This window comes from Lissotriton vulgaris, chromosome 7 (assembly GCF_964263255.1).
Source record: "Lissotriton vulgaris chromosome 7, aLisVul1.2, whole genome shotgun sequence".
Lineage (NCBI taxonomy): Eukaryota > Metazoa > Chordata > Amphibia > Caudata > Salamandridae > Lissotriton > Lissotriton vulgaris.
This window is the reverse complement of record NC_141695.1, coordinates 247,995,526-248,020,725: the sequence shown is the minus strand read 5'-3', so window position 1 is coordinate 248,020,725 and position 25,200 is coordinate 247,995,526. Positions and strand designations below refer to the sequence as shown.

The 25,200-nt window shown below is 44.4% G+C and overlaps 1 protein-coding gene across 1 annotated transcript in view; it reads right to left on the bottom strand.

Annotated features, from left to right (window-relative positions):
- Window positions 1–335: 335 nt before the first annotated feature.
- The window catches only part of LOC147701306 (putative methyltransferase DDB_G0268948), a 115,001-nt gene continuing 90,136 nt past the window's right edge, over window positions 336–25,200 (bottom strand). Inside the window, exon 7 of the mRNA XM_086928619.1 lies at window positions 336–1,337. Within this exon, the coding sequence (XP_086784745.1) occupies window positions 1,247–1,337 (91 nt within the window). The 3' untranslated portion in view covers window positions 336–1,246. The remainder of the gene's footprint in view (window positions 1,338–25,200) is intronic.

Here is a 25,200-nt window from a genome sequence, read left to right as displayed (position 1 = left end):
ATCTTAGTAAATATAAAGTAGCGGCTGGCGAGTGGGGGGTAGGTAGGGAATGGGGGTGGACAAATAAAAAGAAATAAAAAAACACTTATCTGCTCACTGCAATGCAATCCTTGCTTCTCTAGACACAGGCGCCTGCTAAAATGCCTCATCAGGATTGGCTTGATCACAGATGATTTGCACTCCCACTCAGCATGGGTGCCTGTCCCTGCTCTCTCCAACCCAGGAATGCAGCTGCGTTTGGAGACCGCTTCACAGAGCATGTGGGTTTTGCTGGCCTGAGACGGGTGGCCAAACCCATATGCGCAGTGAAGACAGTGCCCAACACTCGCCCTCCAGCCTTTCACACCCTGGCCCGCCCCCATGCCAAGATCCCTTTTCAGTACTCCTGAACTTCCCATGTTTGCACTCTATAAAAACCAAGACACACATACATACACCAGACTTTTTGTCAAAAGTGTAGCATTAAGTATTCAATATATGCTGCTCAGTGTTCTATTCCTTCCATTTCACAGTTTTTCTGAGTTACCTTTCAGTTTAAAGACTGAGCGGGCTGCAATAAAGTTTTCACATTAGTCAAAAGAAGCCTGGCGGTGACTTTCTGGCTCTCCAACCCTATGTCACCACCTTGAAATCTTTCTTTGGTTCTCAGATCCCTTCGGACACATTCTTTCAAGGCACTTATTTCTGCTGATTAGAACTTTCATTCCTATAAGGTAGACTTCTTGATGGCTATTTATTCTGCCTATTATGTTGGTTAATTATTTTATTTATTGTACTGTTCACGTTTTTGGATATTCTTTGAAGATTATGTTAAAACTGGATCTTTATTTTCTATCTGAGATAAACTCCTATTTATATAGTTCCCGGAGCTAGTATTACTATCGTCTTTCTCTCAATTTCCACTGAGGAGATGGAATTATTACACTCGCTTTGTGTCAAAGAGTTCTGCTAATTTTAACTTGACAGGACATCAGGCCATTTGTCTAAGACTTCTAGCTATGATTAAAGCAAGAAAAAAATCATATTTTGTAACAGCCACAGTTCATGTAATATCCATGCTATATACACAAAAGGAATTATCTCTCACTCGACAGTTTCTTGGTAAAAAGATTTGTACATCTAGAAAAGAAGTGTATGTTCAGTAGTTAAGTAAAAAGATGATATTTAGATGTATTTTGTAGTAAAATGGACAATATTGAAAAAGACATCGGATGGGATCTTATATCGTGTGTTATTCATCCATTTATCAGGCTGACTTTCGGGCCAACACGCAGAAGTAGTCGGTGACTAACTCTAGTTCTGTGCTGGTAGATGACACTCCAAGGATTTTTAAAAGCCTGTAATAGAAAATGTACAGAATAAATGGGGTATATGGATCAGTACAGGTCATGTGGCAGAGGAATACGATGGTGGGATAGACACAATAAGCATAGGTAATACGGCACAAATACTAACAACATGATATTTGTACACTGTCACATAAGGAGGTAATGCTTCATTCTAATGAGTGAAAGTGAAAAGACTTGCACATTGTTCAAAGACCGGTTAATTTTTTGCTCCTATATATATTTATTACCTGTAATTACACTCATTCTTTGTTCGACAAGCAATGATCTCAAGATCCCCAACGCTTCCTTGTATCATTTGTCTTTACCCATTTTATCTGCAACTTTACAACTCACATATTCACTATCTATTGTACATTGTGTATTTTAAAGATATTTTGCTCTTTAGGAATAGAGTACTAGCACTGAGATTTGCCTTCTCTAAACAACACTAACTGGCACAAAAGGCATTTGGAGTCAAAGAGTGCATCATTATGTTTTGTAAAATGGTCCTAAATGGCAGTTTGGGGAAAGTCAAACCACTGATGAGATTACACAACCTGGCCAAAGTAATCACATTTTACAACTAAATCTAAAAGTGGAAGATTCTGTAAGACTACCTTATAGTGATAATTCTGTAAATACTATGTTGTGCTTTTTGTTGTAGTTAACATGGGCTTATTTATAAGCACATTCGGTCAATGGTGTGTTACTTTTTCGGGAGCACCGGCGGCGCAATGTGCGAGCTCATATTTAGAAGGCCACATAAACCCACCCAGTACTTTTCATGGGTTTGTTAATATGCCCCCTTCACGCAATACTCAGTGTGAAAAGGGCATTCCATGGATTTGCTGTGGGTGCTATCATGCAACATCCTTGGAATCTGATGCATTATAAACCTGTGAATGAGTCAGATTCCTACGCCTCTCTTGTGAATCTTAAAGAAGGCTGAAGGAGGAGAAGGATTATGTTACTTACCCAATAAGCATCTGCTCTTGGCATGTAGAGCTGTAGATTCACATGCTTTGCATACTCCTGCCATTTAGTGTTGGGTCCGGATGTTTGCAAGTTATTTTTCTTCAAAGTCTTTCAATTCACAAGGTAAGGTGACTCCTCCTTTCGGTGATAAGGTGCATGGGCATCGACTCCATTGTTAGATTGTTTTCCCGCAAGAGGGTGAGAATGTTGTAAGTGAGTATATTAAAGAGATGTCCATGCATATGTATTGCATTTAAAGCAAACTGCAACAACTACAGGAGGACTAGGAGGTGGGAGGGCGCATGTCAATCTACAACTGTACATGCCAAAAACAGATGCTTACTGGGTAAGTGACATAAGCTGTTCGCTGCATGTGTGCTGTAGGTAAACATGCTGTGCATAGACTATATAGCAATGCTCTCCAAAAGTGGTGGCTAACCAGTAGATGTTGCAGTTGTCTGGAAAAGTATCTTTAGCACTGCTTGTTCTACATTGGCTTGATTGGCACATCCACACAATAGTGTTTAGTAAATGAGTATGGTGTGGACCATGTATCTGCTTTACAGAAATCAGCAATAGGAATGTTAGCTAAAAAGGCCATAGATGCCCCTATTTTTCGAGTGGAATGCACTCTAGTGGGATGGATGAAGTTCTTTTAGCTTTAGCATATCAGGTTTGAGCGCAGTTAGAAATTGATCTGAGAATGCCTAATTTAGAAATAGGATTGCCTTTGTAAGTTGGAACAAATGCAACAAAAAGTTTTTTTTTTAAAGGAAATGTTTTGTCCTATCTATACTACTATTATAAAGCAAGAACTTTGAACCTTTGAGGCGGGTAAACTCGGGAACCACAGCGCCAATCCACACACCCGATACATCATTGTAATCGTCAGGGTGTGCAGATAGACATAGGCTATATAAACTATAAAAATATGCGTTATTTAAAAACTGTAACTTTAAAAAAAAAGTAGTCCCTTCAAAGTAGCGCCGGCCACGACCTGCGTGCTGACGTCAGGAGCACGGGGAGGAGCGGCGTCCAGGAGCGTGAGGAGGACCGGCGGACATGGCGCGAGGGAGAAGCGGTGACCAGCGGCAGACAGGCAGTGAGGACCAGCGGACAGGCGGGAGGAGCGGTGACGAGCGGCAAGGAGCGGCGGAGTAGTCAACTGAGGTGCGTGGGGAAGGAGCAGAAACTACTTTAGGGAGAAATTTGGTGCTTAGAACTACTCTATCTTTATCTTCTAAAGTTTATGCCTGTAGCTCAGAAACTCTCCTTAATTAAGTGGTTGCAATGAGGAAGGCAACCTTCCATGAAAGGAACTGTAAAGAACATTTGTGTAAAGGCTCAAAGGGTGGACCCATGAGTCTTAAGTACAATGTTAAGATTCCGCACCGGTGCCGGAGGTACCCTGGGTGAGGGCAGGCCAACATGCGAAGGAGTAGACTAATATATTAACATACTCTGAACCTAATGGACCGAATCTGAGAAAACCCCCACTGCTCTACATGTCTGTCTAGTATCTCACTCCGGTTTGCTGATCTGCAGAGTGGATATAAGCAGCTCTACGCTGCAATTATAATATTGAGGAATCCGCATTGCAGAGGGGGAGCTGACGGGGCAGACATATTGGGCCCTTTATGGTGGTGAGTGCCTGTTAAACACATTATAGTGTTTTTTCAGGAGTGTGCCCGGACGGAGGGGAGGTGCGCAGTGATAACGCCACAAATTGCCCACACTGAAGTGAAAGGGAGAACAAATCATACACAGTGGCCTGTTTAACGTCGAAGGACACTTAACTAAGGGCTAGTCATTCATGCCATTGACAATGGGACTAAGCACTGATGAGAGGAAGTTGTGTTAACTATTTCCTGTCTTATGCCTAGGATAATGAGCACAATATGCAGTTGATGTGATCCTGTGGTGGGCATGGAGGAGGTATACTGAAGACAATTAATCTAATAGAGAGAAGTCATCTGGCTGAGTGCATAAAACCCCTGACACTGGGAAGACGACGTTCTCCTGTGAGGCGTGAGATTCTCCTACACAGCGGGCATGTGGAACAGTGCAAGCATGGGGAAAACTGAACAAATTCAATCACGCCCCACGTTTGAGCAGCAGAAAAGTAGCAAATCACAGCAACGAGTCAATTCCGACTCGAAGTTGGAAACTCCAAGTGAAACCTTGAAATCCACTGAAAAAAAACGCTCCTAACCATGCAGTCCATTGATGGAAAAATAGACAGTTTGAATCTCAGGATGGACAATATCTCTACTAAACTAGACAAGCATGCAGTGTGACTGAGCGAAGTGGACGATGTGCCTTTGCTATGTCTCAAGATATATGCTCCAGTGGTTTTTACGAAAATTAACTTTGAAAAATATATATTGGGCTACATTGGGCTATATATATGTTAGAGCCCAAATGTAGCCCAATGTAGCCCAAAGATGGCCACCAGAGACAAAAAAAAACAAATGTAGCCCAAATATCAGCCAGACGTAGCCCAGCTATAGCCCAGTGACAGAATGTCCCAGAGTGTTCTAAAGAACAACTAGAGCGCTAACAGTCTTACTTATGACAAAAGTATGGCACACCTGAAGTCATCTTGATTGAAATAAAGTGTTAACACTTAAAACATTTAATTTGCAAAGGAACAAAATGAGGGGGTTCATTTTGCCATATAAATTATGATTAATGCTGAAGAAAGAAAAATTAGGGCACATTTTGAGTGACTTCACAAATCCTCTTATATTTCAGTAAAAAAATTCTGATATGCAGTCTCACAAGATGGCCACCAGAGACAAAAGAGCCCAAATGTAGCCCAAATATCAGCCAGATGTAGCCCAACTATAGCCCAATGACAGAATGTCCCAGAGTGTTCTAAAGAACAACTAGAAAGCTAACAGTCTTACTTATGACAAAAGTATGGCACACCTGAAGTCATCTTGATTGGAATAAAGTGGTAACACTTAATACATTTAATTTGAAAAGGAACAATATGAGGGGTTTCATTTTGCCAGAGAAATGTTATATATTACCTACTGGCGGTCGCCAGTAGGTATATATAGTTAGGATTTTTTTGAATAGGGATTTCTGAAAATTCTATGTTGAATAACTTTGGCGTTGATGGACGGAATTGGCTGAAATTTTCAGGAAAATGGCAATTTGTTTTCTGAGCGTCCCCCGAAAGTTTGGGGAGGGTTGGTCAAGTGGGGGCTGAGAGAAAAGGGGGGTCCCAAAACGTGTTTTTAACATTGAGTTTTCCATAGGGCGGTTGGACTCACTTTTAGCTCGAATGCCTGAAAGGATTTCCACAAAACTTGGCAAAATTGTAGGGACTGGTAGCCCGATGTGCCTTTGCTATGTCTCAAGATATATGCTCCAGTGGTTTTTACAAAAATTAACTTTGAAAAATATATATTGGGCTACATTGGGCTATATATATGTTAGAGCCCAAATGTAGCCAAATGTAGCCTATTGTAGCCCAAAGATGGCCACCAGAGACAAAAAAAAACAAATGTAGCCCAAATATCAGCCAGATGTAGCCCAACTATAGCCAGTGACAGAATGTCCCAGAGTGTTCTAAAGAACAACTAGAGCGCTAACAGTCTTATTTATGACAAAAGTATGGCACACCTGAAGTCATCTTGATTGGAATAAAGTGTTAACACTTAAAACATTTAATTTGCAAAGGTACAAAATGAGGGGGTTCATTTTGCCATAGAAATTATGATTAGTGCTGAAGAAAGAAAAATTAGGGCACATTTTGAGTGACTAATCCTCTTATATTTCATTAAAAAAATTCTGATATGCAGTCTCCCAAGATGGCCACCAGAAACAAAAGAGCCCAAATGTAGCCCAAATATCAGCCAGATGTAGCCCAACTATAGCCCAATGACAGAATGTCCCAGAGTGTACTAAAGAACAACTAGAACGCTAACAGTCTTACTTATGACAAAAGTATGGCACACCTGAAGTCATCTTGATTGGAATAAAGTGGTAACACTTAATACATTTAATTTGAAAAGGAACAAAATGAGGGGTTTCATTTTGCCATAGAAATGTTTTATATATATTACCTACTGGCGGTCGCCAGTAGGTATATATAGTTAGGATTTTTTTGAATAGGGATTTCTGAAAATTCTATGTTGAATAACTTTGGCGTTGATGGACGGAATTGGCTGAAATTATCAGGAAAATGGCACATTTTGTTTCTGAGCGTCCCCTGAAAGTTTGGGGGGGGTTTCGTCAAGCAGGGGCCGAGAAAAAAGGGGGGTCCCAAAACGTGTTTTTAACATTGAGTTTTCCATAGGGCGGTTGGACTCACTTTTAGCTCGAACGGCTGAATGGATTTCTATGAAACTTGGCAAAATTGTAGAGACTGTTTGCCCGATGTGCCTTTGCTAGGTCTCAAGATATGTGCTCCAGTGGATTTTGAGAAATTAACGTTCAAAAAAATATATATATCTGTGACAGCGTCCCGGTTAGCGCCCCGGTTCGCATACCAGACGCGTAACGGAACTTCGCGAGGAGAAGCGGATTGGCTCTCCGGTGACTGTCAACATTCTAAACAGTCCGGAGCGGCCGCCATCTTGTCTCTTGGTAGGATCGAGAGACAAGAGGTGGAAATAAACGAAGGGGGAAATGAATGAAAGGGGGCAAGGTAGACCCCTCCTGACCCCCTAGGATTGATGTGGGGGCTATTAAAGGGCCCCGCGGGGCAATAAAATAAAATAATTTTTTTTCGATTTTTCGCGGTGGAAGCGCTACCCGGTTCGCGAACCGGGTAGCTCACCGGTAGCGTAACGGGAGTCCGCCATCTTGTGTTTCGGACGAATTTAGTCACAAGATGGAGGATAAACAATGTTTGGAATGGGTATAAGGGGGCACGGGAGACATATCCTGACCCCCTAGGTTTTCTGAGGGTGGCTGAGGAGGCCCATATATGTAAAAAAATAAACCTTTTTTTTCATATTTTTGCACGTTTAGCGTCCGGTCCGCGCACCGGGTAGCATTCCGGAAAGCGTAACAAGGGGAAAACCAAGGGAAATAGTAAAATAATATTTTAGAGTGCTTTGAGGTAGGGTAGCTCTGAAGAGATCTGTTGTGTTGTGTGGGTGATGTAAGTACCAACATGTAGGTACCAATGAAGAGTCTAAAATTCAATGTACACCGTCTCCTCTGTAGATATTTTGTATGTTCTAATATGGGTTATTTGAATGTAAATGTGTGGAAAAGCACTTCATGCTTTAAAGCAATTGTATTTTTGAACTGATTGTTCTTTCCTCTTAGTCCTCCTCTTTGTTTTTTTCCCCACACTCTTCTTCAGCATGATAGTTTATAAATTCTTTCCCTCAAAAAATTTATATACATAAAAGAATTATATTAAATATATATAAAATATATTTTTCCTTTAAAAGAAGAATACATTTTACAGCTTTTGATATTTGCTATTAAAAAACCATTGAAATTCACTGAAAAAACCCATAGGTTATAGACCATATATAGTTAGGAATTAGCATTTACAAAACCTTGAAAATTCACTGAAAAAACCATAGGTTATAGACCATATATAGTTAGGAATTAGCATTTACAAAACCTTATTTTACTCACACAAAACCATTGAAATTCGCATATATAGTTAGTTGCACTAACTATATATAGCGCACCCGCAATCCATTGCTGATCATGTCACATATTACATCATTCATGACATGGTCAGTGACATCACTGATGACATCTCAAATGACATCAATGATGACATCACTGATGACAACATCCAGTGACTGTATGTTTCTGTAAAGGCAAAATATGTCTTACATATTGAAGAATGAGTGGATGTATAAGTGTCTGGATGAAGGATTTAGTAGGTGCATGACTGACTTTATGAGTGAGTGATTAAATGTGTCTCACTGAGTGCATGGGTTAGTGACTAAACTGTCTTAATGTGTGCATCATTATGTCTGTTGTTATGTAAACTGCTGCATGTGTTGATCAGTAGCTATATGAGTAACTATATGGGTTATTGATTGGTTGCCGAAGTATTTGTATGGGAGACTGAGTGTGTGTGTGGGTGGCAGGGAGGTGTATGACTCTGTGCATAGATGTGTGAGCAGGTGATTCACTAGATGTATGGGTTCAAAAGTGCATGTGGAAACAGCTGTATGGGCGGTTGACTGTGTGCATGAGTGTATTGGTGAGTGAATGGATATCTCAGTGGATATCTCAGTGCTACATGTCAAAGTAAGTACATATGTAAAACACAGTACATGTGAGAGTTGACATATATAAATAACTGTGCATAAGAGCCAGTGAATGTGTGAGTGGCTGTATGGATCATTGTGAACTTGTATCAGGGATTGTATAAGAGAGTAAATATGTGTTAGTATATGTTTGAATAAGTAAGGTGTGTATAACTGTATAGTTGAGGAAATTGAGGTGTGATTGATTCTTTGCATGACTGACTAGGTGTGTGAGTAACTCCATGGATGAGTGACAGTCTGTGAGTGTCTGTTTACACTGAGTGTATCTAAGGTTATATTAGAGTCTGAAGAGTTTCATCGTATAATCACATTGGTAATTTTCTCTAATGTCTCAGTGGATACAGGCTGTTTACTAATGACCTTGGATGTAAACATCCTGTATACCAATATCCCACACGAAATGGGAATTAAAGCGTGCAGAAGTACCCGATCAGTGTCATACCTATTTCACACCGAAATCGTGTTAGACATGATATACACATGTCTTACCCAAAATTACTTTTTGTTCAATGGCGCCATCTACCACCAACTGCTTGGCACTTCTATGGGCACTTGTTTTGCCCCGAGCTTTGCAGGAATATATCTGGGGTGGTGGGAAGAGCAAATAGTCAGACAACTAGAACAATACCATACCGGAGTCCGTACCTGGCTCCGGTACATCGATGATATATTTATCATCTGGGATGGCACAATAAAAGAAGCAGAAGATTTCGTTGCCATCTTAAATGTGAATGATTTTAATCTGTCATTTACAAGCCATATTAACAACAAGACAGTGGACTTTTTAGATCTTAAAGTTTCCATAGAAAAGACAAGCCTTGTGACAACTCTGTACAGGAAAGAGACCGCCGGAAACAGCCTTCTCCATGCCCAGAGCTGTCACCCCCGAAACCTGATTAATTCTATTCCTTTTGGTGAACTACTCAGAGCCAAAAGGAATTGTACTAAACAGGAGGATTATGAAAAAGAAAGAGCAATCATGTGTGAGAGATTCAAGAGCAGGGGATACAGTAAAAAGTGCATTGCAGAAGCTGTATGCAAGGTGAGAGAGAGAGAAACATCCAAACCCTTTACAGAGAAAGATGAAACTAATAAAAATCTAGAAGGAGTAAGATTTATAACTGATTATAACTCCCAATCAAAGGAAGTCAGAGGAGCCATTAATAAATATTGGAGTGCCCTTAAAACTGACAAGGATATCCAACAAGGTATCCAAGATTTCCCACAAATTACGTATAGAAGACCTAGGTCCCTGAAGGACAAGGTGTGCCAAACCTTGATAGCCAAAAAAAAGAAAAATAATCCGGTTCAGGGATTTTATGTGTGTGGCCGCTGTAAAGCATGCAAGTTTAGCCACAGCACTAAAGAGATAAAACTGTCCCAAACCTGCGATCCCTTTAAGCTCACAAAACATGTTACCTGTCATACAGAGTACATGGTTTATGCACTGAAATGCCCCTGCGATAAAATCTATGTTGGTAGTACCATTAAACCAGCTAAAGACAGAATCTTACCGCACTTGAGAGGTATAAAAAACCATGACAAGCAATACCCAGTTGCGAGGCACTTTGCTACTCATCATCAAAGCAATAGTAGCCTCCTCTCATTTGTGGTACTAGACTAAGTACCCCTTAGGGAAAGAGGGGGTAATAGACTGCAAGAGCTCAGACGCTTAGAGTCTAGGTTCATAATTAAATATCACACTTTGCAACCCCAAGGACACAATTGCGATGAGGCGCTTGGAGTGCATCTTGGATGAATAGAGATGATATGAACAACACCTTGCATGCCTAGCTAACTTCAATCCTTGATTTTAATGGTATGAATGTGTGAAGCTCACGGTTGTATGTTATATAATCACTGTACTTTATCATTTGTCACAGGTACCGATTAATGTGGGAGAGTATGAAAACTCAGCACAGTCAAAGACAGAAAGTATGTGGCAGGATGTTTCAAGTGGCAGAAAACACGTTATGCAGTTGTGCAATGAGCGGTGCTACCTGGTATGATTTAAAACTTTTGAATTAGAATGAACAGACAATGGAAAGATAACGGGTTTAGCCCACTGGGGCTGTATTACTTGGAACAATTACGGCGATACTTAATGTGACAGAGGATGTCCGAATAAGCAAGGACACTAACTGGAAATGACCCGTGTGTTCATACCTAATGCTTGAAAGTATGCATGCCAATAAGTAGCAAAATAGCACAACTGATTAGACCTGAAGTAAGGTCGAGTGCATAGAACAGGGCTATGAGTTCGAGACCCTGAACCAACATTTATGTTCGATTTCCAAATGTTATTTATTTTGCACTAAATGTATTTATGATTGACTTGAATATTTTAAAGAAACCACATTTAGGAATTCATTAATGTTATTTTTGCCATGTTATGCCACATATTGCTGACGATGTACTTTGAATCTGTTTTCTCAGTTCCAGACAAACAATGAAGTGGTAGTCTGTCGACTATGTTTATGTTAACCACGATCACATGATTTCTTTAAATGCTGGATGTAAACAGACACTAGTACTCGTGAGCAAGGGAAGTTGTTCCCGAAACGCGTCGAGTAGGGCTGTGATTAAAATCCAGTTTTGAACATATTTGCTGGCCTGGACATCGTTCTTTTCGAAGGTGAATGTGTGCTGTGGAATTTGCTGGGATTGGCGATCCCGTCCTGGCCCGCCGCTGCAAGGGGCCATCAGAGCTTTTTCGCCAAAACGTTGTGCTTGATATATATATATATATATATATATATATATATATATATATATATATATATATATATATATATATATATATATATATATATATATATATATATATATATATATATATATATATATATATATATATATATATATATATATATATATATATATATATATATATATATATATATATAGCCACTGCTTCAAGGTGCATTCTCATAGATGTATAAACTAGACTACATAGTTGTATATGCAGAACGTAACAATGTTTTGAAAGGAAACATCTAAAGGATTAATTTTGTTATCTCAATAGGTAACAGAACGTTTCCATTTTGCGGATTAAAAACCTCTGGTAGTATGCGTTCTTCTTTTAAGATTAGCATGGAGTCTGGTGGCAGATTTAAATATCCAAATTCCTTCTGCTGAGGAGCTCGGCAATCTGATTGTTCACCCCTGGAAGGTGTTCTGACAGGAGACAAACTCTGTGATGGATTGCGCAACTCCAAATGGTCTGAGAGAGGTGTGACAGTTGGAGAGTGTATGACCCCCCCCTGTGTTTGTATATAGTACATAGCTGTCTTGTTGTCCATACGGACTAAGACAACTTTGCATGTGAGATGAGACTAAAACGCTTTGAGTGTTAGAAATACTGCTAAAAGTTCTAGATAGTTGATGTATAGATGTTTGTGCTTGGTGTCCCAGAGACCCTGGATTGTGTAATCTTGGAGATGGGCACACCAACCTGATAGAGATGTGTCTGCTGTTAGCACGATCTGTGGAATAGGGTCGATGAAGATCCGCCCTTTTGATAAATGTTGTGGATTCCACTACTGCAGAGAGTGATTGGTGCGGCCGTCTACCAACACTAAATCTATGAATTGACCATGTGATTGATTCCACTGACATGCTAAGCATTCTTCTAGGGGACACATGTGTAGTCTTACCTGAGGCACTTTTGCTATGCATGACACCATCATCCTTAGCAATTGCATGAAGGTTCTGGCTGGTATTTTTATTTATTGATTTATTTTAAGTTTTCAAAAACCTTTACTGACAAAGTTGCATAGAAAATCACATTCTTGAGCTGAGTCAAAGCACCTTGTACATGAGTGCGATTGAAAGCCGCAGAGGACCAAAAGCACAGCACATCATAACACGACAACGTAGCCAATGTTAAACAGGCACGTTTGGACAATGAGCAGTCAGTGGTGTAAGGCTAACAGGTCTCGGGTAAGGGGGGGGTGGGCCCCTCAGAGAGGGAGAGGGGAGATGGAGGGGAGGCAGTTAACTAACCAACACCGGCAGCCGCCATGGGCGGAGTGCCAGCTGGGAGCACCGGAGAGGAAGCTGGGCTCTGGGGGAGTGAGAAATGTGGTATAACACTAGGGGTTCCCATACGTCAAGTGGGCGAGATCTAGCTGGAATGAGGTCCCAACATTCAGATAATAGTGTCTGGAAGCACGATGCATCCTCGAGCCACTGAGCGAATTTCGAATTTGGGTGCAGGATTGCTGCCCAAACACATGGCAACCCTGCGCTGTGCAAAGACAAGCAGCATGGCAATTAGGTGGTGAGAAGTGTCCGGGCAGAATTTACAAAAACCGAGGAGGCAGAGTGGGGGGTCGGCCTGACCTCGGGCCAGTAAGCGGAGACCCTGGGGCACAGCCAGACAAGATGTGAGAAGTCCTGGCTGGTAATTTTTGTGTGGCCTGAAACTGAAGTGACAGAGCTTGAATATGGCAAATTCTTGCTGTATTGGGAGAGGCTAGTGCTTTTTGAGTGTCGAGATTGACTCCCAGATAATATTGTGTCTGTGAAGGCTATAGTTGAGACTTCAATGCATTTACTGTGAAGCCCAAGTGGTGAAGTAAGCCCAGCGTGACCTGAGTGTGTTGTAGACACTTTTGGTCTGTGCTGGCTTCGATGAGCCAGTCGTCTAGGTACGGGAAGAAGTGGATCTGTTGTCTTCTGAGATGAACACTCTTGGGGCAGTAGTTACTCCACATGGAAGTACTTTGAACTGATAGTTTGTGCCTGCTATCACAAATCGAGGGAATTTACGCTGAGCTGGATATATGGGAATGTGAAAGTAAGCGTCTTAAGCCCAGTGTGGACATAAAATCATAAAATCGCCTTGTTGCAGAAGCACTTGTTGAAGTGTTAGAATATGAAAATGTTCTGGGAGTATGTACCGGTTTAACACTCTGAGATCTAATGGGTCTTAAGGAGCCGTCCTTTTTGGGAATTAGTAAATATAGAAAAAAAATCCCTTAATCTTGGTAGTGTAATGAACTGGTTCTATGGCTCCTTTCTGTAAGAGGGATTACACTTTTTGAATAAGTAATTGTAAGTGGTCTGACGACAGTTTGCAAGTACGATGTGGAATGTTTGGAGGATTGGTGGTAAGTTCCAGGAAATAACCATGACAGATAATGTGGATCACCCATTTGTCATTGGTATGGATTGCCAAATGGGGAAAAACTGTTGAGGTCTTCCCCCAACAGGTGTTAAGTGATTGTGGGAAAGTTTGGGCAGTCACTGTTTGTTAGGTGGTGGGGTGTTGCGTGCTGAGGCACCTCTACCCCTACCATTGGAATTATTTCCTCTATACCCTATTCTATACAAAGCCTCTAGAGCAAGAGGATTGGGAATTGCTTTTTCAAGTGGAAGCATTTGGATCTCAGGCTGTGGTTTTGGACCCTCCTCTGTAAAAAGAACAATGAAAGGAGCCACTATTTGATGGGGACTGGAGCGCTCCCATGGAATTTTATACTTCTGTATTTTTTTTATTTTTTCTAGGGATTGGTCAACTACAGGACCAAACAGGTGTTGTTTGTCAAAAGAGGTGTTTAAAATGGATTGTTGTGCCTCAAGTTTAAAACCTGAAATCCTAAGCCATGAGTGCCTTCTGAGGAGAATGCTGGTATTTATCTCCCTAGCAGTGGTGTCAGCAGCTTCTAGAGCCCATCTAATAGAAGAGTTAGAAATAAGTTTGAAATAGCTCTTTTATGTTGCTCTTGTGTTCTTCTAGGAGATATTGGAGCAGTTGCTTCATATCATCCCAATGTGCTCTATTGTACCTAGCTAGCAGGCCTTGTATATTTATTGATATAATGCTGCACATCATACAAAACATTCAGCCTCATATTTCAAGCTCTGGTCAGCCTGTCGTGTAAGAGTTACCCAGTCAACTAAATATATTTTGGCTCTTAAAAGTTCAAAGACCTGGTTTAAAGGATGTGTTTCACTGTTTTTGTAATGGAGTAGTCTTACATATAATATAGCTCACGGCCAGAGACTTGCTCTCTCCCGCTGCAGCTCCGCTGCTGTGCTGTGTCGCTGCCCTGTATAGGGCTTAGTGCAAGTAGGGGTTTGAGCTTCTATCCATACTCTATTGTGCCTGTTCTGTTGCCTTACTGTGTTCCTCAGAGTTAAGTTCTGCTGCTGTACTGTGCCCTTATTTTTTTTACTGTTGACTTATTGAAACAACAACTGCCGCTGTCCATGCCAAGCACCACCGACGGACAGTTCTCCTGCCATCACTACAGCCAGACCTTCACCACCGTTCAGACCTCCATGGCCTTCCCCCCACACCAAACATCACCACCTCCGAAACCGTGTGGTGCATCCTCTTTTGAGTGAACTCCCTGCACAGACAAGTAGTAGCGATCTGGGACCTCCTCAACACCCTCCCCCTAGTTGTTGCCTTCCTTACAGAAACCAGGACCAACACCTCCTCTGACCCGAACATCACCACCGCCATCCCTGACGAATACAAGATCAAGAGGAAGGACTGCCCCAACCGCTCAGGAGAAGGACTCGACATCGCACACAAGAGCTCCCTCAGATTCACCACCTCCAGCACGAGTGAATACTTCTCCATCACTGAACAACTTCACTTCCAGATCCAGAGAAGCCCTAAAACCACACTTTGTGACACCCTTGCCTACAGACCCCTCCAGACCCTGGGCTTTGTTCACCACTACATTCGTCATCCTCGTCACACCCCACTCCATCTCCTGCATGGACTACTTACTCATTGGAGACCTGTACTTCCACCTCCGACAACCCCAGCGACCCCAACTCCACCACCCTCCTGGATAACCTTGCCACCATCGGACTAAAACAGCTCATCATCACGCCTACCCACAAGGCAGGACACACACTCAACACCATCTTTGCAGGAGGGAACAACATCCACTTCAGCCACACTGTGCAACCCCCATGGATGGACAACCACTGCGTACACTTCCACGTTAATAACCCACGCCGCCAAAACATGCACCGCGCCCTCCACGAAGGAACTGGAGCAAAGTCACTGAGGAGCAGCTCAATCTCTACCCTGAAGCGCATTGCCCCCACCTCAACAGACGCCTACCTCGCAGCCAAAGAACTCCACAGATGGATCTCCAACTGCGCAGACAAGCACACACCCCCATGTAACCCCGACAGACAGCGCCCCAGGAAGGCCACCTGGTTCACCGCCGACCTTCAAGAAGCCAAATGCACCTGCAGATGTCTCGAGAAGAACTGGAGAAACAGCAAAACATTAGAAAATCACAAAGACCTCTTAGCCTTTAGAAAGGCCGTCAAAACTCATCTTTTTCAATAATCTTTCACTTATCTGTGCTACCTTCTCTCTGCATTTTGTCTACTCGCAGCGCCGGGACGCCCCTTGGCTGGGGCAGCCGTGCGCGATATAAATTTCCATAACATTAACATTAACATAACATTAACCTACAAGACGGCCATGACGGAACACCAACAACGCATCAGATCCACCAAAATGATCTTCATCCAAAACAAGATCCTCGCCAACTCCTGCAACTCCAAGGAACTCTTCAGCATCATCCAGTAATTCACCAAACCCTCCAGAAAAAAACACAGACATCACCCCTCTCAAGACCTCTGCAACAAGCTCAGGTCCTACTTCCATCTGACAATCAAGGGCCTATACGACAACTTCAGCGACCAGACAGTGACTCTGAAACCACTTCCTACTCCAGCAACGCCAGCCAGCCCACCATCTCTTCCTGGACCCCAGGCACTACCGAAGTCACCACTTCGAACATGAATGGCATCCACTCAGGAGACCCCACAGACTTGTGCCCACTGCACATCTTCCATAGAGCCGCCATCGCTCCAGGACTATGATGCACTTTCAACACCAGCTTCTAGACCGGCATCTTTTCCGTTGATTGGAAATGCACATAGGTCAGACCCCTGGTCAAGTAGCCCTCAGCGAACCCAACGGACCTCAAGAACTACAATCCATCTCCCCCCTTCTCACCGCACCCAAAGTCACAGAGAAGACCGTCAATACACAACTAAAAAAATTTATTGAAGAAAACTCCTTCCTCGACCCCTCCCAAACCGGATTCTGCATCGACCACAGCACAGAGACCGATCTATTTGCCGCCAAAGACGACATCCGCAGCCTCCTCGTTCAAGGACACACGTGGCCCTGATCCTACTGGACCTTTCTTCAGCATTCAACACTGTCTCCCACCGCACACTTACCGCCAGACTCCACGATGTTGGCATACAAGGAACCACTCTTCACAGGGTTCGCTTGTTCCTCACTGGAAGAACCCAAAGAATCAGACTGCCACCATTCCTCTCCGAAGCCACCGAAATCAAAAGTGGAGTACCCCAAGGATCACTCTCCACCCCACGCTCTTCTACATCTACATGACCTCCATCACCACCATCTTCAGACAACACGGACCCAGAATAGTATCCTATGCAGACAACACCCAGCTCAACTCAATTTCCAGGACGGAATGAAGGACGTTGCATCCTGGATGAGCAGCAGCTGCCTGAAGCTCAACTCAAAGAAGACAGAGGTTCTCGTGTTCAGATCCTCCCCATCTGCATAGGATAACACCTAGTGGCCCACTGCCCTCGGCAGCCCTCCCACCCCAACGGACACCACCAGACACCTCGGCATCATACTTGACTCCTCCCTATCGGAGACGAGACAGGTCAGCGCTTTTGCCTAGCTGCTTCAACACCCTCAGCATCCTCTGAAAGACCTTCACATGGATCCGCCCAAATCAAGGATGGAAGTCTCTCAGGCACTCATCACCAGCAGATTGGACCACGGAAACGCCCTCTACGCCAGGATCAACAAATTTCTGCTCAACAAGCTCCAGACCATACAGAAGGCCGCAGCCAGACTCGTCCTTGGCATACCTCGACATGAACACATCACCCAACACCTGCAGAACCTCCACTGACTCCCCGTTGAGAAGAGAGTCATAATTAAGATACTCACCCATGCCTACAAATGCCTTCAAAACACCAGGCCCCACTACCTCAGTGAGAAAATCTCCTTCCACATGCCCAAGAGAAACCTCCGATCCACCAACCTCGCCCTCGCCGAAACCCTGCACATCCACAGAGCGAGAACAGGTGGCAGAGCCTTCTCCTACATCGTGGCCAAAACCTGGAACGAGCTCAAGATTAACATCAGACGTGCACCCTCCCTGAACATTTTCAGGAAGACACTCAAGACCTGGCTTTTCGACTGAACGGAGATGCTACCACCTCCCCTCCCCCCCTCCCCCCCGCGCCTTGAGACCCTCACGGGTAAGTAACATGCTTACAGTTCCCCTGATTGCTTGATTCCTGGAAATACTAAAATTGAAGAACCTGTAGCTTGGAACTAAGCTGTAGTGGTCTGGTGTTATGGCAGTCACAGGTATTATAAGTGGGAGGGTGGCCATCTGAACTATATGTTCCACCATTTGTTACAGAGTGATGGTATTTTACTATACGTGACCAAACTCTACTCCTAGCCCATGCAAGTCCTAAATAGCAAGGACTACAGGAGTACTTCAAATGTTCCTCAATCAGAATGACACGTTGAAGCAAGCAGGGCACTGCTCCAATGGTCAGTATTGGTTGTGGTTGGCTTATACTCAGATCAAATCCTCCATGCTGGGCTTCAGTCAGGTGGGCCTCTTTCCTTACTTCTAACTGGCTGCGTGTTCTCTTCTTTGAAGCCAAAACAAACTTATAGGTCTCTTTCAGGTTCCAGGCCGAGTCCTTGCAGGAAGGAGAAGGTGCATCTCAAGATCCTATCTCTGGAAAACACGTTGGCTGTGTGCCGGTTGTTTAAGGATTGACTCAATAAAAAGAAGCACTTTTTGAAATTACTGCTTGCATGTCTAACTTTATACGAGTGCACCTTCCATTTTTTCTTGAAGACCGGGTAGATATTTTGGCCACTTGAGAAAAGCTAATCGTAATCATAAGGACAGATTTATGTAAAAATGTAAATACTTATCCAATTAGGACAGGTAACATCTCCCAGGATTTTCTTTTTCTTTCCCAGAATCAGGCTGCCAACTAGAGAAATAGCTGATGCTGGCATATTTGTATATTTGCTCAGTTTATCCTCAGCCAAGAGCATCTGATTTCTTGCCTTAACCCAAACCAAAGCTTCAAAGAGCAGAAATGGTCTGGAGGAATCAATACCAAAGTCCTATACAAGTCAGGGATCATAAATTCTCTAACTGGGGGAACACAATTCTCGATATTATTTTAGGACTATTTTATGTACAATGATCACATGCCTAATCATCATCATGATTACTAATTTTATTTGTAGTAATCCATACTTAAAAGCAATCAATCTTTTTTTACATGCTATTATTTATCATATCAAATGCACATATATACATACATCTCTATTTTAGCGAAATACCTATAGACACATTTTTAAATTCACAATACAAAAAACACTATCACAAAAAAGTAATTCTTTTCTCACCCAAAGAAATGCTACTAAATCAAACGGAGTGCCCCCCTATTCAATCAGGGGGTCCACTAAGAGGAAGTCGTGCACCAACACAATCGGTTCTACAAAGTTCTAAACCAAAATTCCAGATTTTGTTCAACCAAACAGTTCAATCAAATACAAAATATCAACAGACTCCTCTTGTCGAAAATGGCATGTCGACAAGGACGTGTTTCGGCCTCCAGGAATCTTGGCCTCCTCAGGACAAGGGTGAATAGAGAACTACTCTTCCAACAAAAGTGTAGTCTCCAGAAACATCCAAGGACTAGATCACTTCCTATCTGGTAAAACAGGGACAATCCTTCAAAAAACGTCGCTAGTGGCCCCTTACACGGCGGACTACCGTCCTCTTTAATGGGTCTTGCGGTGTCCGCCAGCTCTCTGCATTCCGTTGTAATTACGCGTGGAAAATCTCAGCTACTTCCAACCCAATCAAAACAAGGGATTTTACAATTGATCAGTGAGTAAGAGGCGCAGCTGTATAACATTCAGGCCCCACCAACCAGCCAGAGTTTTTGGGACTTGTGCCCAAGAAACAAAGGCTAACCATGTTACATGGCCATAGAATGATATGGATAACTTGTGCAGAACACACCATTTTGTGCAGACACACACTTGTGGTCCTATTTCATCTGCCAAGAAATCCCCTTTTGGCTCACATACCAACTACACCAGTATTACAACACAGAACACTCCCAAAACCATGAATCAAGAAGCCCAGTTAGGAGTTACTATAGAGAGGTTGATAGTCTTTCTTCCACAGCCTCCCACTGGAGATACAAGTAAAATCTTGAAACAATGAAATAACATCCAGTTGCTACCACCTGGCAGTCAGACCATACAAAACCAATTATGAATGCAAAATACTGAGTATTTTTGTGGAGTGACATGAACGGGTATTTGCTAGTAGCACTTTATGCATGTGGTACTGACATTTGTATCGCTGTATTACATTATTAGCGCATTATTATCAGAAATTATTGTTGGATACAATTCGATACTAGTGTTTTCAGCAGTTTGACATGAACCAAAAAAATAATCCAGCCAAACTAGTTTGTTATGTGGCACAGAAACAAAAGTAAAACCCGAATCCCTCGGTCTTTGTCTGTGCCATACATCCACTAGTCCATATTCCCTGACTAACCCCTGTAGTGCTCTAAAGGCCTAACTCTTTCTACCCGAGTATAAGGAGTTACCAACAAGGTTGAAACTGCTCTCTAAATGTTAAAGTCAAAGAATCAGCGGAGATGGCCACACAGCTAGTTCAACACTCAGATAATTCAGAGCTTCAGGATCATCGATGTTTGAGCCATTCAGGGGACAAATTGTGAAAGAAACACAACTAATGGCCACTTCCAGGATCACCCATCGCCCCAATCGATCCTCCTTCTTACGTTTGCAAATTTTAACTCCATGTTTTGCCAAAATTGCTACCCCCCTGTAGACGTGTAAAAGCCAATAGGACGAGGGCCAGATCTCTAAACCAGTTTCGTTTACATCAAGGTATATGTGTTTCTTGTTCAGATACCACCTCTAATTGCATATGCCTAATCAATTTAGCAATTAAATTCCTTTGTTGGGGAAAATTGAGGCCACAGATGTTTATAGAGCAAATACGTAATTTATCCCTAGCCATTTTCCTTGTGGAGTACCCGTTTTTTTCCTATGCTCATAATACAAACATTTCAAGGAAGCCTTAGTGACAATACTATTGGGTATTTTCCTGTTCAAATGGAGACATACACACTGACTATGCATATTAAACAACAATTTTTAAAATAGCTCAATCCGCTTATTGAGTCTGGAGGAAGATTCAACATAGATTTATGATACCAAACATCAATGCATATACCCCCTTTTTTGGCGAGTGGGCTTCTACCAACTATATTTCAGGACTGAATTAAATTGAGCTGGGACAATGCAGGAATCACTGTTCTAGGGGACCTCTGTCATGAAGGCCAATTAGCCTCATTTATGTCTTTACAAGAGAAGTTTGGCCTTTCCAGGAGTGATTTTTAGGTTTCGCTGGGGAACGGAGCTGTAAGCTCCGCCTCCAGAGAAATCTGTAGTTTCTAGTATGGGTGACTTGAACACGCCCCTCTGCTTCATTGGCTAGCTCCATAAATGGAGGCTAGCCATTGGAACAGAGAGGCGTCCGTCATGGCTGGACCAGATTCGGGGGCGTTCCCGAGAATCTTTGGCTTTTGGCTACGTCATGATACGTCAGCCAAAAGCCAGGAACGCCCCCGAATCTGGTCCGGCATTGCCGGCACCTGATTTTCGATTATTTTGTCCGCTGGCAGGTGTCTACCCTGCCAGGGACCTTGCCGCTGTTGTGGTACCCCGAGCGAGTGCCCACCTCGCTTAATATTTAGATTTAAGGCCGGTGCCCACCCGGCATTGCTCCGTGTATTCACCGCCGCGGCCCCGAGTGAGAGGAGGAAGAAGCGCCCGCCTTCAAGCCCGGGCCGCGCTGGGATTGGCCCAGCCGGCCGAGCCCCCTTCCGCGTCATTGCAGGAGGAGGCGGAGAGAGCCGGAAGGAGGAAGCAGCCTGCATCGATCAACCGTCCCGAGGCTCCCGAGCACAGGCCCTCCCCCCCCCCATAGTAGAAATCACCATGTCCCCTGCACCTTTGTCCCGTGCATCCCCGTGCGCCTCCTCCTTCCCTCGTGTCGGGTCACCTTCTCCGTGGGTCTCAGCCGTCCGTCTACAGCCAGGGCCGTGTCATGCAGTCCTTCATGAGGAGCGTTCCATGCCACTAATTTTGTCCGCCGGCCGAGGAAGTCCAGGTGAGTGGTTCCCTTCCCGCCCCCCCACCCCTCCCGTTGTCTGTTCCTTTCCCCCCCCCCACCCCTCCCGTTGTCCGTTCCTTTCCCGCCCGCCCCCCCACCCCTCCCGTTGTCCGTTCCTATCCCGCCCCCCCACCCCTCCCGTTGTCCTTTGCAACCGGCACGAGTCACTTTTTGTCTTGCACATCCGCTCTTCGCTACCTCGCACCTCATGTTAGTTTGTAATACCTGCACAAGTGCCACTTTGACTATGTACGTTTCTTCCTGTTCTTCAGTGTCTGCCTTCTGTTGCCGTATCCTACCTCTCCTTGCACTTCCTATTCTCTTGTATCCCTGTCACTCTTCTTCCTATATTGCACCCTTTGCTACCTCCTGTATTCCGCTCACTCACTATATCCACTATTGCCTCCCGTAACTCCACGCCTCCTTTTGCAAGTGTTCACTTGTCATTTTCTCCTCATGCCTCATTATTGTTCCCACTGCCAAGCACTCTGATGCCTTCGGGTAAGGTCCTCGCTAGATAAACACCTAAACAACTAAATAATTAATTAGGATCGCCCGGCCACGATCCCACCCGTGCCTCCCCGAGGACCCTTGTCTGTGCCTCCACAGCACCCGACCCCCGCGATGTCCCCCCCCCCAGCGCCCGGGGCAGTAACTCCTGTTCCATCGGCCCCAGAAGGATGAAAGGCACATGCATGACACCCCCCCCATCATGCCCCGTCCCTTCATTCAACCACTGCTCTTGTACACAGTAGCCTCCGAACCGCGTTTGCCGCTCCCCGCTTAAACACCCCTCCCCCCTCGCTCACTGCCCTTCGTTACGTTCTAAGTAGTACCCTGGCAGCCTTGACCCATCCCGCCCGACGTCCCATTTTGAGACCTGAATAGGCATCCTCTCCTAGCTCTGCCTGCCCCCCATCCCCCTTTGGACATAAGCCCCCCCCCTCCCTTCCCACAGTCCCATCCTTCTCCCTGTATATATTGTTGACTCCGTAGATGCGTGGAGCTTTGGCCCTGCTGTGTTGACCCTTGCCTCCATATTTCACTTACAGGGCGGAGGGAGGGGGGAGGAGGCTTCCACAACTCCCTGGCATACCTGGTGAAGCAGCCCCCACCCACACCATACTGACCCAATTCGCCAGCCCGCCCCCTAGGCGGCCCTACCTGCCTCCTTATCTTACCCCCTTCCTTTACTAAGACGGCCCTCTTTTCCTTATCCTAGCACCCCTCCTCCCCCCGCTGTTATTTCCTTGCTGCTCGTGTTGGTGCCCCATCCCCCCCAGTACCTTCCCACTCCCCTTCTTCCTTGTCACTACCCCCTATGCCGTGTCTTACTTGACTGCCTGCGTTGGTGACCCAACTCCCCCTCCCTTTGGCGCCCTTTCTGTCTCCCACCCCTTTTCAGCTTTTGCACCCTGCCATCCCCCAGAGCCCAAACCCAAGTAGAATTTCTTCGAGTCAGCGCCTGCTCACGTTCTTGCATCCAAGCTCATTATTGTCCTAGTCTCAGCAACATGAACCTTATCTTATCTCTTGCACTCTGCTGGGCGCCCTTCTGTGATCTGCCTGTAATATCTCTTCTTAATTCCGTCCATTTTGCATAGATGCATGTCCTGCACCCAATCACCCTTGTCCCCTCCCTCCCTCCAAACAGCGCCCCCAACACTCGCACCCCGCAGACAAATGCGTAGCTCGCCACACCTTTCCCGCAAACCCGCCCACTCCCCGTCCTGCATGCCCACTTGAATACCAACTGAACCACCACACTCATACTCCTTGTCCACCTTTCTGCCCCGGCCTCATTGCCCCTGTCTGCGCAGTGCGCCCCTCGTTGACTTCTCGTTTTTTTTCCCATCACACGTAGGTTAACCTGCTACATGCGGTGTTCTGCCCGCATCAGTCAGTACGCCCAATTGTTTCGTTCTTGAATTGTTAATGCTACAGACTGTCTTCTGAAAATGCGTTGATAATTTTACTGCTTGTGTTGTGTGTGGCGTGTAGGGCTGACCCATGTGCCCAGGTGATGGTGCGACCTTGTTTACTGGCAACAAGAGTGCTTTTGTATACCGTCTAGGGAAACAGTCGTATTTTAGTTTGTTGTGGTGCTTAGGTACCTCCCTAGTGGCTGTCGGGGTACCCCTTCTCCCCCTGGATTGGATTGCATGCATGTTCTTGTGGATGGCCAGGACCTAGTGTTTTGAAAGCAAAGGCAAGCCTCTGGGTGCATATGATTCTTTCCCTGTATCACGATGACCTCCAACAAATCCAAGAAAATGCTGCTTAACATCTCCCATATCAGGTTTTGTCCAACTATGTTGGTGTGGGAAATGGAAAGTACACCAGCCCCTGCAGCTAAGGGCTCGATGTCTTCATTCCTGTGCATTAGGCAAACAGGGGATGTGTGCTGTTTCACTGTAGGCCTTGAGTACGAACTCCTGCCAGTCTGGAATACTGAAGAGTGCATGTGGAATACTGGACACCTTGTTGCGGTCAAACGACTCAATGCACTCCCTCTAGATGGGATGACAATAGTCAGCAAGTTTCTCCATCCAGCTTCTGCCATTGCATTTACTACCCAGGAAATCTTGGCTGCTTCAGCTGCTGTGCGTGGAAAGGTCATCGTGCCTCAAAGGGATTCGCAGACCGCAGAGACTCTCAAAAGTGTTGCATTTTTCCCAGGGCCTTGTACGGAGAGATGCCACTCTTTCTGAATGTTGTGCTGCCTTGTCTTTGCCATTAGCATTCTACCAGAATCCTAACGCAGCCCTCTCTTTCTGACTTGTTGCATCCTCAATCCTGCTTTTCTCTACTACCACCACGGTATGCCATCTCTCACTGGGCTGTGTCAGAATCTCCAGCAACCCTCTGTGTAGGCTGTTCTATCTAGGTATTACCAGTATCTGGGTCTCTCCTTCCAAGACACCATCTCTTTCGAAGTGGTCCCACCAGTATACCACCAGGCCTGGGTACTCCAGCAGGAATACACTGTATGGTGAGCATGAGTACACTGGACCTGTTGTGACTGCTACAAGGTATTTCATCAGCATAGTAAAGAAAATGGTGTTTGTTTATAACTGGTAGTTAATAGTGCTTCTGTTGTTCTAAGCAGATAGTTTGGGATGTATTGTATATTGGGCTGTTAGTATTGCTCCCAGCTCTCACATGCAAGTGCCCACCTCAGTCCATGTTCTTTCCTATTAATCAACCCAAGTTCTGAGCCTGAAGTTGAGGAACACTCCCTACACTCATCCAGCACCTGGGTGGGGAAACCCTGTACCAACTTCTTTAGAGGTACTTGTGTATTTTCAGTTTATACCTACCTGCTGA